Below are 17,669 nucleotides of genomic sequence, written 5' to 3' on the forward strand. Positions count from 1 at the left end.
CGACAGTGGGATTTAAAATCATGGTAATCAAGGACTGATAGTCGTGGATGATATGTGGATATATGTTCTCATGGCTAGGCAATCATTACACTTAGTGGCAAGAAACATAATTTAGAGAACTTTACATAATGAAATAACTGTTAGCTTAGGATTTGAAACATACCTCAGATTCCCGCTTAGTTTTGTCTCTGATAACTTGCCACTTAACCCTTCACTGATTTTTGCATGACTATTATTGATGACTACTACTGTAGAGAAATTTCAAACAGACTGTTTTTTTTTATTTGTGCAGGTACAGAGAGCTGCAGAATCATTAGATGGCTGCAGAATCCTCAGATGGCTACGGAATCTGCAGTAGTAGCCTCCATCTGCACAAAAGCACTTTAGTTGTAAAAAAAATGACTTTATTGATGAGATGGAGTGTAGTGGGTGGATGGATGAATGAAAACAAATGAGGTGGAGTGGAAAATGGATGAAATGGTGGATGAAATGGTGGTGATGATGAAATGAAATGAAATAAGGGAAGAAAGGGAATTTTTTTTTTTTTTTTAGAAAACATGAGGTGTCAGGTGACCCTGATTTTCACCTCAAGTTTTCTGTATGAGACTGCCAATCAGAGATTGGTTTTCAGGCTCATACATTTATTCTTTTTTTTTACTTTTTTTTTTCTCTTTTTTTTTTTTCAAAAACCAAAGCTTTAGGCTGATGGAGGAGAAGAATCCTTCTCCACCAGCCTGATTGCAGAATCTCCTTTGAACAATTTGACAAACTCTTCTTTTGAGAATGGCTTCTAATAGATTTTCAAGCGGTGGCCATTCACAATAAGAGGAGTATGAAATTCATCGATAGTTTTTACTCGAACTGCTCCATTGTTAAAGACTTCATCAATCTCATATGGCCCAAGCCAATGAGTTTGAAACTTTCCTTTGAAGTCTTTGAATTTTGAATCAAACAATAGGGCCCAATCTCCTTTCTGAAACTTTCTTTCTTTGATATGACGATCATGCCATTTAGATCTTTGGTGCTGAACTAGATCGGTCCTTAGAATTGCATCTTGTCTCATTTCATCTAGCTCATTTAGCTGGTCCATTCTGTGTCTTTGAGCTTCTGAGAGGCTCATTCCCAATTGGACTGCCATCTTGAAGGTCTTGATATGGAACTCAATAGGAAGCAGGACTTCCTTCCCATAAACAAGTTCATAGGGGGAATGTCCTGTTGTGTTCTTCCATGTAGTCCTATAGGCCCATAAGGCTTCAGGGAGCCTTTCTGCCCAATCTCTTCTATGAAGATGAACAATCTTGGTGATAATGCCTTCAAGAACTTTATTGGTAGATTCCACTTGACCATTAGATTGCGGATGGTAGGGAGTAGATGTTCTGTGCTTGATCTTATATTCCTCCATCAGCTTCTCCATCAAATTAGATGTAAACTGGCTGCCTTGATCTGTCACAATTTCCCTTGGGACACCAAAACGAGTGAAGATATCCTCAAAAAGAAATTGAACAACTGAATTTTCAGTGGCAGAAGGCAATGCTTTTGCTTCTACCCACTTAGTAACATAATCAGTACAAACCAGTATATATTTCTTTTGCTTTGATGGTGGATTAATTGGTCCAACGAAATCTAGAGCCCATTTCTCAAAGGGTTCGATGCATACCTGAGGATGTAGAGGCATTTCATTTGAAGGAGTTGGTTTCCCAACTCTTTGGCAGCTGTCACACCTTTTAACATACTGCTTTGCATCTTTAAAGAGAGAAGGCCAATAATATCCTAGAGAAAGGATTTTATAGGTTGTCCTCTTGTCCGCAAAGTGCCCGCCGCATGGTTCATCATGACATGCCTTAAGGATGTCAGGCATTTCATCTTCCCGCACACATCTTCTGATTATACAATCTGGCCCTGTTTTGAACAATTCATTAGAAATCCAAGAATAATGTGAACTCTCCCGAATGATTTTCTTTTTCTCATTAGGAAATAAGTGTAGAGGAAGTTTCCCTGTAACAAGATAATTAGCCATATCTGCATACCAAGGTGTCTTGGTAGTCACTGCAAACAAGTATTCATCTGGGAACTTATCTTCTACTGGAGAATCCTCATTAGTGTTTTGGATTCTAGACAAGAAATCAGCTACTGTGTTTTGCTTTCCAGGTCTATCTAACACAGTAATGTTGAATTCTTGCAAGAGTAAAAGCCATCTTGTAACTCTACCATTAGTGACAGGTTTGTTCATTAAATATCTTATGGCAGAGTGATCAGTATGGACAAAGGTTTCATAGCCGGTTATGTAATGTCTAAACTTGTTGATTGCATGTACCACAGCTAAGAACTCTTTTTCTGTAACAGTATAATTTAACTCAGTAGGAGTCAAATTCTTACTTGTGTAATAAATGGCATAAGGGATCAAATCCTTTTGTCCCAAAACAGCTCCTAGAGCTGTATCTGAAGCATCAGTAGAGATGTGAAAAGGGAGTTTCCAATTTGGCCCCCTTAAGATGGGTGCTTCAGATATTCTAGACTTTAAAGCTTCAAAGGCAGATTGACATTCAGGATCCCACTTAAACTCACAGTCCTTGGTAAGAAATTTGAAAAGAGGGGATGCTATCCTAGTGAAGTTTTCAATAAATCTTCTGTAATACCCAGTAAACCCAAGAAAACTTCTAACATCCTTTTGGCAATTTGGAACAGGTAACTTAGAGATGACTTCAACTTTGGATTTATCAACCTTGATCCCATCTCCTGAAATATGATGTCCTAAAACAATCCCTTCAGTAAACATCATAAAACACTTTTCATGACTTAAAGAAAGATTTGTTTCCTTACATCTTACCAGTACTTTTTCCAAATTTTCCAAAGCTTCTTCAAATGTATTACCATAAACTGTGAAATCGTCCATGTATACCTCTACACAATCATGAATCAGATCTGAAAAGATTCCTAATACAGCCCTTTGAAATGTAGCAGGTGCATTGCACAATCCAAAAGGGAGTACTCGGTAGGCAAAAGTTCCCCAAGGACAAGTAAATGTGGTTTTGTCTTGATCTTCAGGTGCTACCTGAATTTGATTGTACCCACTAAAACCATCCAAGAATGAGAAATACTTTTTACCTGCTAAAGTGTCTAGTACCTGATCAATAAAAGGTAAAGGAAAATGATCCTTTAAGGTTGCCTTGTTCAATTCTCGATAATCAATGCAAACTCTCCATTTACCATCCTTTTTGGGCACTATAACCAAGGGAGAAACCCATTGGCTATCTGAGATGGGGTAAATGAAGTTTACTTTGAGCAATTTCTGCAGTTCTTCTTTCACAATTTCCCTAAGATTTGGATTCATCCTTCTTTGTGGTTTCCTAATAGGTCTGCTATTCTCTTCAATGTAGATATGATGAATACAAGTCTTAGGATCAATTCCTTTCATGTCAGTGTATTCCCATGCAAAGGCAGTGGAATGTTTTTGCAACAGTTTAGTTAATTCTTCTTGTTGTGGTCTTCCCAAGTTTTTGTTAATGTTTAATGTTTTTCCTGGGAGGATTTCAATTGTAGAACTACCAAACTCTTCCATTGAGAAGAGAGACATTTGTCTAGAGGAGAGATATTCAATGTCTGCATCTATCTGAAAATGTTCAGAGTCATATTCTAAAGATACTTCAAAATTTTCTAATGTATTGAGAATTTGACTATCCTCACTGATCTCAGAGATGGTTAGAACTGGTTGTATAGTATCTTCATCCTCTACCCATTCATCTTCTCCTATTTCTGTTATGGCTTTTGCTGGGGGATACAAGTTGAATTTCTTGGTGGAATTACCATCTGATATATACATGTCTCCAGACCTACAGCTTATGAAAGCATCAGCTGTGGCCAGCCAAGGTCTTCCTAAAATAAGAGGATGTCCTCCTAGATTGTTCTTGGGGGTTAAAATCATAAAATCAACAGGATATTCCCAAGAATATAGAGAGACTGGAATGTCTTCCAATACACCATCAGGTTTAATGATTGATCTATCTGCAAGCTGCAGTAGAGTGGGTGTAAAGAGAAGGTTAGGAAGCTTTAACTGATCCATGGTCTGTCTACTCATGATGTTGATCGCGGCCCCTAAGTCAATAAGAGTATTTGGGATTTCAACCCCATTAATATGAGTTTTGACAATAGGGCTACCGGGATCTACATACTTTTTCATGGTAATCTTACCCATCATTATGTCTGCAATTTTTCCAACTAGATGTATCCTTTTAGTATCTTTGGTTCTTTTTACTGTTTTCTTCAAACTCAACTCCTTTATTGTCTTCGCTAGAATGGGAATTTCCTTAATGGCCTGTAACAAGGGAATCTTGATACATACATTTTTCAATTCATCTAGGAAGTTATAGTCAGGCACCCATATCTGCTTTTCTACCCCTTTATCAATTTGCAATCTTTCAGGAAAGGGAGGTGTAGCTGTAGGTGTAGGTTGCTCAACTAGGGGAGTTGTAGAGATTGATTCTTTTTCTTTTTCTTTTTGGATATTTTGGGTTTGAAGTGATACTTCAGAACCTTTATTGACTTTGAGAGATTCTTCCTCAGAAATGCTTGGTTGTTGAACACTTGTGGAAGGTTGATCTAGGATTCTACCTGATCTAAGTTGTACTTCATTAAGAGGAACAACCATGTAGGTAGGGAATGGTTGACCTTCCATCATATAAGCATTTTGAGGGTTCCTATTATTTGGATTCGGTAATGGCTGAGAGGGAAGTTGGTTAGATTTCTGCTGGGATTGAAGTGCTAATTGAGAATTTTGATTTTGTGGAGGAGTTTGTTGTTGTTGAGGGTATGGCAATGATAGTTGTTGACCTTGGTTTGGAAGTTGTGGAGCTTGCTGATTCTGAAATGATGGAGGATATTGATAGAATTGTGCAAATATCCCATAAGGATTTTGCATGCTTTGCATCCATGCTTGGAAAGCATTTTGAGGTTGAGGCCAAGGTTGTTGCCAAGGATTCCAACTTGGTTGGGATTGAGAATTCATAGAGTTGTTAAACCCTTGATTCTGTTGTCCTTGCCAAGGTCTCCTTGCAATAAAACAGAGAGATTCGAGTGTATCTGGATCCTCTTGAAAGACTGCTTTGAGGCCAGGGATTGAAGGACAATCCTTGGTCTCATGAGTTTCTGAGCAAATTACACATGTTTCTACAACGTGTGCATCTAAGGGACATTCCCTTAAAGCATGTTTCTTTCTACATTTCGGGCAAAAGATAGCCAAAGCTTCAGCTTCTGCTTTTTGTTTATTGTGAATCTTAAGGGTATCAAGTTGTTCACTAAGACTTCCTAAGATGTCAGTTTTAAACTCATCAAGCATACTGCCGATTTCAGCCCTACTCACTGATCCTGTTGCAGATTTATTTGCCCTAAGAAGAGAAGGATCTCTAGGCCCTTTTTGAGTTTTTGATTTGCCCCTTGAGAGATGGATACAAAGTTCTGCTATGTCATTGAGAGAAAGTTGAGAAATATCCCCTTTCCCCATCATGTTTAAGATGTCTATCCATTCATCCCTGATGGCTTTTAATAAGAGGGCTTTTAAGGTCTCTTCATCCAAGGTGTTCATTTTTGCTCTTTTTAAGTTATATTGAAACCTTTCAAGTAAATATTCTAGACTCTCATCCTCTTTTTGTATCATTTTAAAAACCTCGTCCTTGTGATTAGTAGGCATGCAATAATCTAAATACCTATCCAAAAATGTCTGTTTCATCTCATCCCAAGTCCTAATGGATTGAGTGAGTAACCCCATAAACCATTTCAAGGCTTGATCCTTCAGTGTTGAAGGGAACAACTTGAGTTTCTGAGAGTCATCCAGGTAGTCATAAGTTCGACACACCACTTCAAACTCAAATAAGAATGTTTCAGGGTCCTCAGTCCTTAACCCATGGAAGTTAGGGAGGAGAGATGGTGATATGTTTTTCATAGTGGCTCGGGAATCCTCATTAACAATGGGAAACCCAAATGAATTATCCCCATTTCTATTTCCTCCTCCTATGGGACCTCTACCTCCGTTATTGTTATTGTTGTTTCCTCCTCCTCCTCTACCCCTACCTCTACCTCCTCCTTCTTCCTCTGCCATGATGATTCTCCTAGGGATTTCAAAATCTTCTGGTTCCTCTACAAAAGGTGAATGAGAAGGGATTTCTCCTTCTTCTTCAGATGATTCCAATTCCTCAATTACAATTGGTCTTCCTGTAGGAGAAAGAGAAGAGTCTCCTCCTGATTCAAACTCAATAGAAGGTGTAGGAGAGTCAACTCTTGGCTCTTGAATTTCGGGAATTCTAGGACTAGGAGTTTCGGTTGGAGATAAGGGGGGTGTCTCTTGTCTTTCCCTTGAAGCAGATGGACTTGTAAAAATTGAACTTCGAGCTCTAGCTAAAAACCGTCCTCTAGAATCTCTAGCTCTATGCATGTCATTTTTTATTTTTTCTTCAAGTCAAGTTAATAGTTCTTTTTCTGATCTTCCAGTTCACTCTAGGTGCAAGAAGAGAGCATACTCAAGAGACTACTAAATCAATAACTTTCTCCTTTCTGATCCTCCAGATCACTCTAAGTGCAAGAGGAGAGCATACTTGGATAGATTATTAACTTCTTTCCTTGAATTTTTTTTTTTATGTTTTTTTCTCTAAGTATGGCTACTTAATTTCACTTCCCCGGCAACGACGCCAAAATGTTTAGTCAATTTAGTGTTCCTAAATTGATGTCATTAATTGTCAACCTGGGGCTCGTAAGCTGATGAAGTGAGGGTGTACTATATGTACTTAAGTAACTTTCTTAGAGCTTTTGTCGTTTGGGGGTGTTGTTTATGGTTAACTTATCTTCCTAAGATGGAGTGATGATTATAAACAGATGAGTGCAAGTGTGTGAAAAGTGAGTTCTAGATGAGTGAAAGTGTGTGTGTGAAGGTGATTTCTAATTACTTGCTGAATTCGTAAAGAAGAAGAACTTGAAAGAAATGAATAAATCAAAATGACTTGAAAGTAAATGACCACGTTCTAATGGCATTAGTCTCTATCCATACTGCTGCAAATAAAAGAAACAAGAAAATCACTTCAAGGATTGATGTTAATGATTATCTCCTCCTAACTCCCTGCTTCTACCACATAGTACTGCGTAAAACACGATTAGGAGGTAGCTGAAAACAAATCCAAGAATTGATAAAAACTCTAATCTACTCTAATTGACAAATTGTAACACTAGTAAGCCTTCTCCAACATACTGCTTCTTACATATGTGATTATGTGTAACAAGTGGAAAAAGTATTAGTATCACAAGCCAAGACTACTCAAATACAAGCTGCAATTAATTAGTGTTTTGTTCTCTTGAAATATAAGCCATTCATGATAAAGAGAGCATAAATTAGTTAGCATCCAACTTGTAAAACTAAGCTAAAACTAGTCTAGAAAACAGAGTAAAAAGGGCAGCATCATGAACAAGACAACTACAACTACCATTAGATTTTAAAGCAAACAAAACACACTTAATCCCGGGTAAAAACCTGCAAAGAAGTAAACCTGATCAGTGAAAATAAAGGCTACAACAACAAAGAGAAATCAAGCTGTACATAACTCAAGAAAAGAAATTCTGTTTGTAAAATAAAGAAATTGCAGAAATATGAACATGAAACTACTTTACAAGGTTAATACGAACAGGGGCCCTCCATTCATATTATCCACAGAAAACTCAGATGCTCTTAAGACTTCAAAACAGCGTTTCCATTACTTTATATGCAAAGATACATAATCCAAAAGTGCTGGAACAGCTCTTACAAAAACAGAGTTTTGAAAACGTGCCAAAATTCTCACAAATACATACACTACAGCATCTGAAAAGGTAACCTTAGCGTACGCAGACGCAAGTATATATAGGCATCTGTAAGATGGCCTAGTACGTAAACATAAAAACAGAAAATGAACTAACTGTCATGCGTATTAAAGGTGCAATTAACACGTCATAGGTTTCGTGGTCAAGCTGGCGGTCTGGTCGATATGGGCAATGAATCTAACATTAGATCATGTCCCCCACGGCTTTCAAAACATGGACAGGTCACCCTTTCCACCGACGTGATCAAACGGCTTACGTATCCACATTGAGCTGTCTTTATTTGACCGAAACTTGACCCCCTTTGACCGGAGGTACAAATGACGTGGCCGGCTGAACTGATGGCACAGGAACCTTGAGCATGTATATTCCAACATGCCCACGTGGCTCATTCTGCAAAATAGCACGTGGAACCTTGAGAACAACAAAATGGCTGCGGGATCATCAGATGGCTGCGGAATCAGCAGAAAGCTGCGGAATACCTGCAAGTATATCAAAAACTAAACAAAACAATTATCCATTAGCAAAGCTCTCTTGATCATGTTTAATGACAACTAATGTAATGATCTGGGTGGAAAATGAGGTAAAAGAGAGAGGAAAGTGATGAAAACAGTAGGTAATGATGGAGGATAAGGTGTAAAGTAGGGACTCTACAGAAACCCCGTAGGGTGAAAACCAACAAATGTTTATTTTTATTATTAAACTCATTTGACGGTGTTCACCCCTCACTCAATGGCTTATAAGGGAGTCCATCCCTTAACCATTGTCATAAAATATTACAAGAAAATATCAATTAAATACAAAATATCTAGTTAAAATATAGTACAATCATCATGATATCATTTACCCATAAATCTTCAATATTTATATCTTTGTGGCATAGTTGTTCCATCAATGGACCATCGTGCAACTTTCACTCATCTGCATGGACAAATAATTATTTACCTGCCACCATGTTAAACATAATCTATCCTTTGCACAGGACGCCATCCTTTCCCGCCATCATTGTCATCAACATATGCTGATATTGTTAGAGTCATTATTTCCATACTGTCATCAGTGATCAAAATTGCTCTTTTCATATTCATTTTAGGTGTCCCACATATAATTTTTTTATCATTCCACTAGGTCATGAAAAAAATTTAGTCACTGATGGTAGTCCTAATCCAAAAACATCACTCTTCCCTAATTGTGATTACTGTCTGGCATAGTTTCATATCTTGTTGACTGTGCATCATCCATGAAGTTATTTTTATCATGCCATTTGTATCAGTCATGAGGTCATTATGTCATCTTGAAATTCAGTCCTTCAAGGTCTCATTAGGTATTTTAGGGCTTTTCAAGGTTTCATTAGGTCATTAGGTTTGCCAAGGTTCCATTCCATTGAATAAGACCAGCAAGTAAAGGGTGATCAAATAAAATCCCTTCACCATGTGAATATTATTTGTAAAGAGAAATTCTTATTTCATTATGTAATTTTATGTCTTTCAAATGTAATAATTTCACCATCCCAAGATGTTAGCTTAGTATTCCAAAGATGCCAGACCATCAAAAGATCAATTTGTCAAAGGAAATAGTCAAGTGAAATGGTAAAATTTCAAAGGTTTAAGTGCATGCCAAAGGGAGTTGTCTTTTCCAGAGGGTGTCCAAATCATCATTTTCCACAAGCACTAAACCCTAATTTCCTCACCCATTGAGCTAGGGTTGGCTACAGAATCAGAGACATATCAGTATATGAGGCATAAGGGAGGTTATTTTAGCAAGTATGAGGCCATTTCATATCATCAAAATCAAGTCTCCATCATTTGTCAAGAAGTCATTCCAAGGGACAAGTCATTTACCACACATAAGGGCTGATTTTTCTTCAAACTGTATTTCTAACCAAGAAAATGTGAATTTGAAACAAGTGAGAGAGGTTTTTGTCCATCATAGAACAAGGAAGAAAAAACTCCTTCACTTTTTACATAGGTGTCATGGTTTTAGAGAAATGTCAAAAATGCAGTTTCTACAAGAGAGTTGCTTCACTTCTGGAGTGACTTTGGAAAAATCGATTTTTCTTCTATCTAGCGTCTCCAAATGACTTTCTTGATGAGTCAAATGATAACTAGACAAAAATATCTTTCCAATGAGCTATCATGAACTCAATTTGGAGTTGAAAAAGATCTCCAAAATTTTCCTGCAAGAAAACACTTCATTTTTGCACCCTCATTCTGAAATTTTTGACCAGTATTGGGAGAATTGACTTTTCAATGGCTATAATTGATCATTTTCAGTTCTTAATAGGTCCATTATATAGCCAGGAGAGAGAAATTTCCAACGAGATATCATGGGCTCAATTTGGACAGCGGGAGAGCCTCCAAAAGTGGCCTGCAAAAAGGAGCTGCACATAGAGTAAGAGGCACTGCACATAGATTACGGAGCGTTGCGCATACAGATAGAGTGTTGTGCATAGGGCTTATTTTACTGTGCTTTTTTTCATGGCGCTATGCATAGAGCTAGAGCGTTGTGCACCTATACAAGGAGCTGCGCATAGGGCCGGAAAGCACCAAAACCACCCTATCAACCATCCAAATTGCTCTTTTTCCACCTAGAACCTCTAAACAAGTAAGTACACTAATTGAACTATCCTCCTCACACTCATTTCATGATTTTGAAGTTGGTCTTATATTTAGATTTTCAAACCCTAGGTTGCGTAAAAAACCCTCCCTGCTTATCATATCCTTTATTCTCACATTCGATTAACAAAATCCCTCCACCTATCTCCTATACCCTAATTGCCTCAAACAAAATCCCTCCACCTATCCCCTATACCCTAATTCCCTCAAACAAAATCCATACACCTATCCCCTATACCCTAAATCCCCGAAACAAAATCCTTAAACCCCAATTTACTAAACAATCCCTACCAAAAAATACCCTCCTTCTCACTCTCACATCATATATATCTCATCCTACATCACACAAACTCCTCTCCCCTTCCCCTATCCCTATTCACCATAACTCACTTCTTGATTACCCTCTCTAGGGTTTCAAAGCTCCAAATTCAAAATACATAGATAAATATGATAAAGATTATGAGGAGGAGGAAAACAGTGGCAGTGGAAGCATGGGAGATGAACCTCAACATCAGAGAAAACCACATAAGGGAGGCAGAATGATCAGAGAGGAACCATCAAACATCAGAGAGTTACATGATTCTCATATTATTGTCTCTTGTTTCAGGCATCTAGGGTGTTATGAGTTTTATGAGCAGGTAGAAAGAGTTCAACATCATCCTGATCTGACCAGGATTTTTGTAGCCAATCTCCATGATAACAAGATAAATCTTGCTTGGGTGACATTTATAGTTTTATCCTCCATCATTGCAATGCTACAAGGATTCCAAATGTGGGGGAAAAATGGCATAAAACACAAGACTTGGATGAGCACTACTATGAGCCATACATTAAATTCAGGTACAGGAATGAAAAGAAGATGATCTTTACTTTTAGGTTCCTTGAAGACAAGTATGCCCCTATGATGAGGATCATTATGAAGTATTTTACATGTGAGGGCAAATTTTCTGGATTGTACACCTATCATATTAGGCTTCTTATGCACTTCACAAGAGTGAAAATGTTGAACATCCCATATTTCTTATTCAGGAACATTGAGAAGATGACCTACATTGTATAGAAAAAGCCATACCCCCAGCAGATGAGTAGTATCTATCACTATTCCTTGATTAAGATGATTGTGCTACATAATCTCAACCTCCTCAACATCTCCTGGGATACATTTATTGCCAATGACATCTTCAATGGTCCTCAGATTCCTCCATTGGTGCCCCAAGAAGCAGAAAGGCCTTCTAGCAGTGCCAAAGTAAAGAAAAGTGAGAAGGCTGAAGAGACCAAGGTTGTTGAGAAGCCAAAAACCTATAAAACATATTAGAGAGGGGCTAGAAAGTTGTTTGCAATGGATAGGCAAGTGTTTACTCCACTTGATGTGGAAGGGGACTTGCCTTCTTCTTCAACTCATAGGCAAATGATTTCTCCACAAACTATGGAAGGGGCTTTGCCTTCTTCAACACAATGGGTACAACAGGTGCAACAAGTGCATAAAAGGAAAGAAAATATGCTGGAGGAAAGCCTCAATGATGATGAGGAAAGGGAATTTGATTTGATGGAACATGATGGATTAGAACAACCACACATTCATCATGGCATTGAGCTAGTCGACTTGGAGGCTCAAGATGAGAAAAATGAAAATATAACCATAAGGGAAAAAGATGCACAGATCCGAGCATTGATGTACAATTTGGCGAGAGCTAAACATGTCATTTCATACCTTGAGCAATAGAACAAGCAGCTAAGTGACAAACAAGTTCTCATGGAGCTGGAACTTCTCAAAGAAAATAAGCAAGTTGACAAAGGAAAATAAAAAATGAAGGAGGAAGAAACCCCAGCCACCTTGACTACAAAACAAAGGCTTGAAAAGGACATTGAGGAGGATAGAGAAACATGGCTTGATAAGGTCAATTTGCATTTGCAGAAGCTGCTACAAAGGGTCACCAGGGACAATCAAATCATGAGGCATATGGCTCACCATTACAGGACCCAGAACAATATTTGTAACATAAGAGTCAAGTAAATGAAGACAAAGCTAAAACGATCACTCAAAGGCAAAAAGGAGGGTGATAGGCTTAGGTTTCTTGCTGAAGCGTCCTTGGCTAACCCAGACACTTGATGGTGGTTTTCTCCACAAATTTTGAGTAGGTTTTGAGAATTTTTGCCTTCTTGAAGAATTTTGCAATTTTTGACTCAGGAAAATTGGCTCTACGCGCAGTGCCATTAGCACTGTGCTTTTCCTAGGGGCATCTAAATAGGAAATGGTCAGTATTTTTGGATTCACAATGATGAGTACATGCACCTTGTGCATTTACTCAACCAAAAGGTCAAAAAACGCCCAAAAATGACCTTTTTGCCTTCTTTTTGAGCCACAGAAGCATTCTTGGGAGAATCACTTTTTGCAGGGTCAAATCAACTCCAAATTGGAAACTAAAGGGAGATTTGGGAAGTATATAGGATATGATTTCCAATGAGCTATCATGAGCTCAATTTGGGCATTGGGAAGACCTCTAAAATGGTCCTTCAAAAAGCACTGCACATAGAGCTTGGGCGTTGCGCATAGGGCAATTTTATCATGAATTTTCACTTCACTATGCCATGACTATAATTTTGATTTTTCTCTCAGATGATGTCTTTACTGATGTAAATGGTAACTAGGCATGTAAATAGGATGGATAATAGTTACTAGAAGGTAGATTCATTAGATTAAAAGTTATCTTGAGGACAAATGAATCAATTTCCTCCCTTTTAGAGGCAAGTTGTTAGGCTGCCTAGATTCTAGTTTCTTGTTCAGTTTTTGATGGATTAGTTCCTCATGTTAGGGATTCGACCCCTGAGGATGGGAGGAGGTTGAATCAATATATATATCTTCTTCTTCTTTCTAATTGTAAAGGGTTGGACTCAATTGGATGCTTAGGTTTTGAGCAGACATCATTTTGTACTAGTTACAACAGGAGATTAATGAAAAATTGTAGCGATTTCTTTGGGATCCATGTGGTATGATGTTGAGTTTAATTTTTCTTATGTTTTCATGTGTTCAAATGTATTGTTGACTCCATTTCATCATTTCATACTCTTTATGTGAATGTATACAAGTCTAAAAGGCATAATCCATAACTTTTATGCTCTGTTTTGGGTAGACATTTCACAGTGTGTGTTTTCTTCAGTTTAGGAAGAATCCATGAGGTTTACATGCTATTCCTATCTCCTCACCTTTATTTTCACCTCATCCATCAAACCCTAAGGTTCTGATCGTTGTGCCTACCTTGCCCTATCAAACACCCTATAGTTTTGACCTAATTTCCTTACCCTAACTATTTGGCTCTTCCTAATCCAGTAAAACTCTTCAAAATCAAATCAAACCTTGTGCTACTATACCTAGCCTAATATCAGTTTCTAGATCCAGTCAATTTGGTTGAGATCCTTACGGAGAGAGCCCTCTGTTGGCCTAGTAGGGCTAGCTACATGGTTAAGCGTTGTTTGTGGTTACCCTAGCATTGCCTTCCTTCAACCTGAGGTTCAATCCAACTGATAATAGATATCATCATTACATAAAGTATTAATCAACCAACAATCAATCTTAAATAATGATTCTTTAACATCTACTCATGTGCATACATGAAATGTAAATATAATATCACAACATGCTTCTTGTAACAACACTACTCATGCATTAATTATAAGAAAATAATTACCAAAGCATGTCAAAATAAATACCACATTACTATGATCCTTCTCACAGAAGCACATGTTATTTTCCAAAAGAAAATGTTGTAACTCTCCATTTTCATTTAAAGGATGCTAACATTGTTGCTTTGATTTCTGTGCATTTAATTAGATAAAACTTATTCAAAGAAAGTTGACCCCTAAATTTTTTCTTTGTGCATGTAACTGGGTAATCTTTCTCAATGCAATATATTATTATTATTATTATTATTATTATACATGCAAATGCATGCCCCCTCTAAGGGAAAACTACCATAATAGACACCATTATTGTGAATGCAAATGCATGTCCCTTTTTCAAAAAGCATATTTTCCAAGTTAGAGCTATTTACAATGTCTATTGTACTTGCAATTATGTGCTCTGTTCTTAAAAGAAAACTAATGTCTTAGTTATTATTTCTTGTTTGTGGATATATGTATTTTCCAAAGGAAAGCTAATGCATTTATTACATGCAATAACTTGTTTTTTTTCCAAGGTCTAACATAATAATTATTCTTTTTATGTACACAAATCCATGTTTCTCCTTAAAGGGTCTAACACAATAATTATTTCATTTCTATACATATTTCTTCTCAAGGATCCTACATCCTAAGTGTACTTTTCATGGATGCAAATATCATATTTCCTTTTAAGAGATCAAACACAATATTTCTATTTTTTATGCAAGGAAATAACATATTTCTTTTCAAGAAATATAATTCATTAACTATTGTTTTTTATGCATGCAAATACATGTCTATGTTCTCAAAAGGAGAGTTTAAACATAATAGACATTAAACACAAGTTTCAATTTCAAGAATTCTAACACACAACTAATATTTTCTCTGCATGCAAATACATATATTTATAACACATTGGTTGTTCTTTGTGCATTCACTAAATAATCTTTTTTCAAAGGCCTAATGCATATCACCATTCTTTCGTGCATAATCACACATTCTTCTTTTCCAAGAATTTAATACAATAATGTATGCAAAATCTTTTCTCTGATACAAGAGTCTAATACGATAATGTATGCAAGGGCATTTCACTTTGAAATATAATACAATGATGCATGCAATTAATATTTCCTTTTCAAGAATTAGCATAGAAATTCACTTTAAAAATTAAAATGTAATGGATATTATTATTGTGCACATATTTCTTTAAGTGTCTATAGGAATCATGCTAATATCTCTAAGGAAATTAAATCTAATTTTCTCTCATTATTTCTTGGAAATGTGTTTTTTTAATGAAATAACTTATTTTCTTTCTCTTTTCATAAGAAAAGTTTACATACATTATTTTCAAGAACAATATCATGATTTCTTTAATATTTTTGTGTGTTTTCTTTAAAAAACAACACCCCTAACTTATCTTTTTATTGTACATAAACTAAGCAAAAATTTTCAGGAACTTAGCAAGATATACACATACATGCATGCAATATTTTAATACACACGAACTTTGCATGATTTTCCAAAGAGATTAACAAAAATACCAAACAACTTACTCTTTTCAAATAGTACCACAAAAATTAACTACTCTTTTAACCAAAAAAATATAGTTACTTATCTCTTTGGTGTGGTCTGGCCTCGCCTTGAAAGGTGCTATGGTCATTCCTTAACTCCCAACAATCTTTGCATCCTTTGCACTCCACATTAGGCTGTCAAGATTGTAGGGAATCTCACATTTACAGTACATTGCCACTCTGTCCAAGGTGAAACCACCGGTAGCATATTTTCACTAAAATTGGTAGAAGTAATCATCGAAACCAACACTCTCGAGCTTGGTGTAGTTCTTGAAGCTATGAACAATACTTTTCCCTCAATTGTGTTAGCATTCTACACATAAAAGTGGTCAGAGAGGAAGAGATCCTTGGTACCACAAATTGGTAGAAGTAATCATCGAAATCAACACTCTCGAGCTTGGTGTAGTTCTTGAAGCTATGAACAATACTTTTCCCTCAATTGTGTTAGCATTCTACACATAAAAGTGGTCAGAGAGGAAGAGATCCTTGGCACCACAAAACTTCCTCTGCCAACCGATGGATTTCTGGGGCCTGTAATGCCAAAAAACCTTCAATTTGATTAGTTAATATTATTTATTTTAATTTTCATTTTGATTAGTTAATATCATTTATTCTAATTTTCTTATAATGTATAGTTCAAAGAATAAATTTTCTTATAATTTATATTCAAAAATTGATAATCATGGAAAATTAAACTTAAGATTTTAAAGTTTAAATATGTTTCATTTGCTATTTCTATAATTAATTAGTATTTTTACAAAATTTCTCATTAAAAATTATAAACTTCTGTCAGCCAACCCTGGAATTTATCAACTTCTCTTATCCACGGAAATATCTGATTCATTGGAGAATCTCATTATGAAAGACATACATCGCACTTTGCCATCACAAGAATTATTTCAAACAATAGAAGGGCCTGGACAGAGATCTCTGCATAATCTGTTGAAGGCCTATGCTGTGTATGACACAGATGTGGGGTATACACAGCGGATGAATTTCATAGCTGCCATCATTCTGCTTCACATGAAGGAGGAAGAAGCCTTTTGGGTTATGGTGGCACTGCTCAAAGGAACTGTGAATATGCCAATCCGGGGTTTGTATTTGGAAGGTTTGCCTTTGCTACAGGATTACCTGAATGGGTTTGCAATGCTGGTGAATGAGCAGCTGCCTGAACTGGGTCGGCATTTTGAGGAGCAGATGATCACACCTTACATGTATGCCAGCGGATGGTTTATGACTCTGTTTTCTGCATATTTGCCTTTTCCCTTCACTCTTAGGATCTGGGATGCATTGTTCTCTGAGGGCCTGCAAAAGACACTTTTCAGAGTGGGCTTGGCACTGCTAAAGCACTTTGAAGATGATTTGTTGAATTTGCCTTTTGAAGAATTGTTACAGTTCCTACTGCACCTGCCTGAGGAGATCAATTTGGATCTGGATTTGCTGTTGCTGCCAATTGCTAAAGTACCCACATCGGAGAAGCGCAATTATTGGGATGAGAAAAAACTTGCATGGAGAAGTCTGCTGTGAAATCTGAACGTTGTGAAGCAAATGTGGGTGGAAAACATCCCACTGTTATTAGCAGGAACATAAATTTATTGATTCAGCCCAGAATTGTGAAAAGGCTCTCTTGTGATTAATCAAAGGCAATTGACTGTCAATTGTTGTGGCCTATTAAGCTGCAGAACTAAATCTGTCAGGTTCAGAGACGAGATGATTGGCCTCTGCAGGCCAAGTTAAATTTATGAAGAAGAGGGCAATTTGAAAAAAAGCCGGCTAAAGAGTCATCCGTCATTCGGGTATGGACCAAGGCGCACTCAGTGAGATGTCTAAATCCCGCAAAATCTGTTGGAAAAGTGGTGAGAATACAGCTGTTTAATGTGAGCAGAGTAAGAGTAGTGCATGAGAAAAGGGAATGCGACAGGGTTATCATTTGGAAGGAATATTTGAGAAAGAGACGTTTCACATTCTTCGTCGCAACGCACCGCAGCCATTC

General features: G+C 37.0%; 1 protein-coding gene across 1 annotated transcript in view; it reads left to right on the forward strand.

The window, feature by feature from the left end:
* The window catches only part of LOC149196610 (uncharacterized), a 31,412-nt gene extending 14,209 nt beyond the window's left edge, over positions 1 to 17,203 (forward strand). Inside the window, exon 2 of the mRNA XM_089408368.1 lies at positions 16,426 to 17,203. Coding sequence (XP_089264494.1) covers positions 16,426 to 17,203 — 778 coding nt within the window. The remainder of the gene's footprint in view (positions 1 to 16,425) is intronic.
* Positions 17,204 to 17,669: the final 466 nt, after the last annotated feature.

This window comes from Pinus tabuliformis, chromosome 2_2 (genome assembly GCF_031772625.1).
Source record: "Pinus tabuliformis cultivar Carrire ecotype Pingquan chromosome 2_2, CPIR1, whole genome shotgun sequence".
NCBI lineage: Eukaryota > Viridiplantae > Streptophyta > Pinopsida > Pinales > Pinaceae > Pinus > Pinus tabuliformis.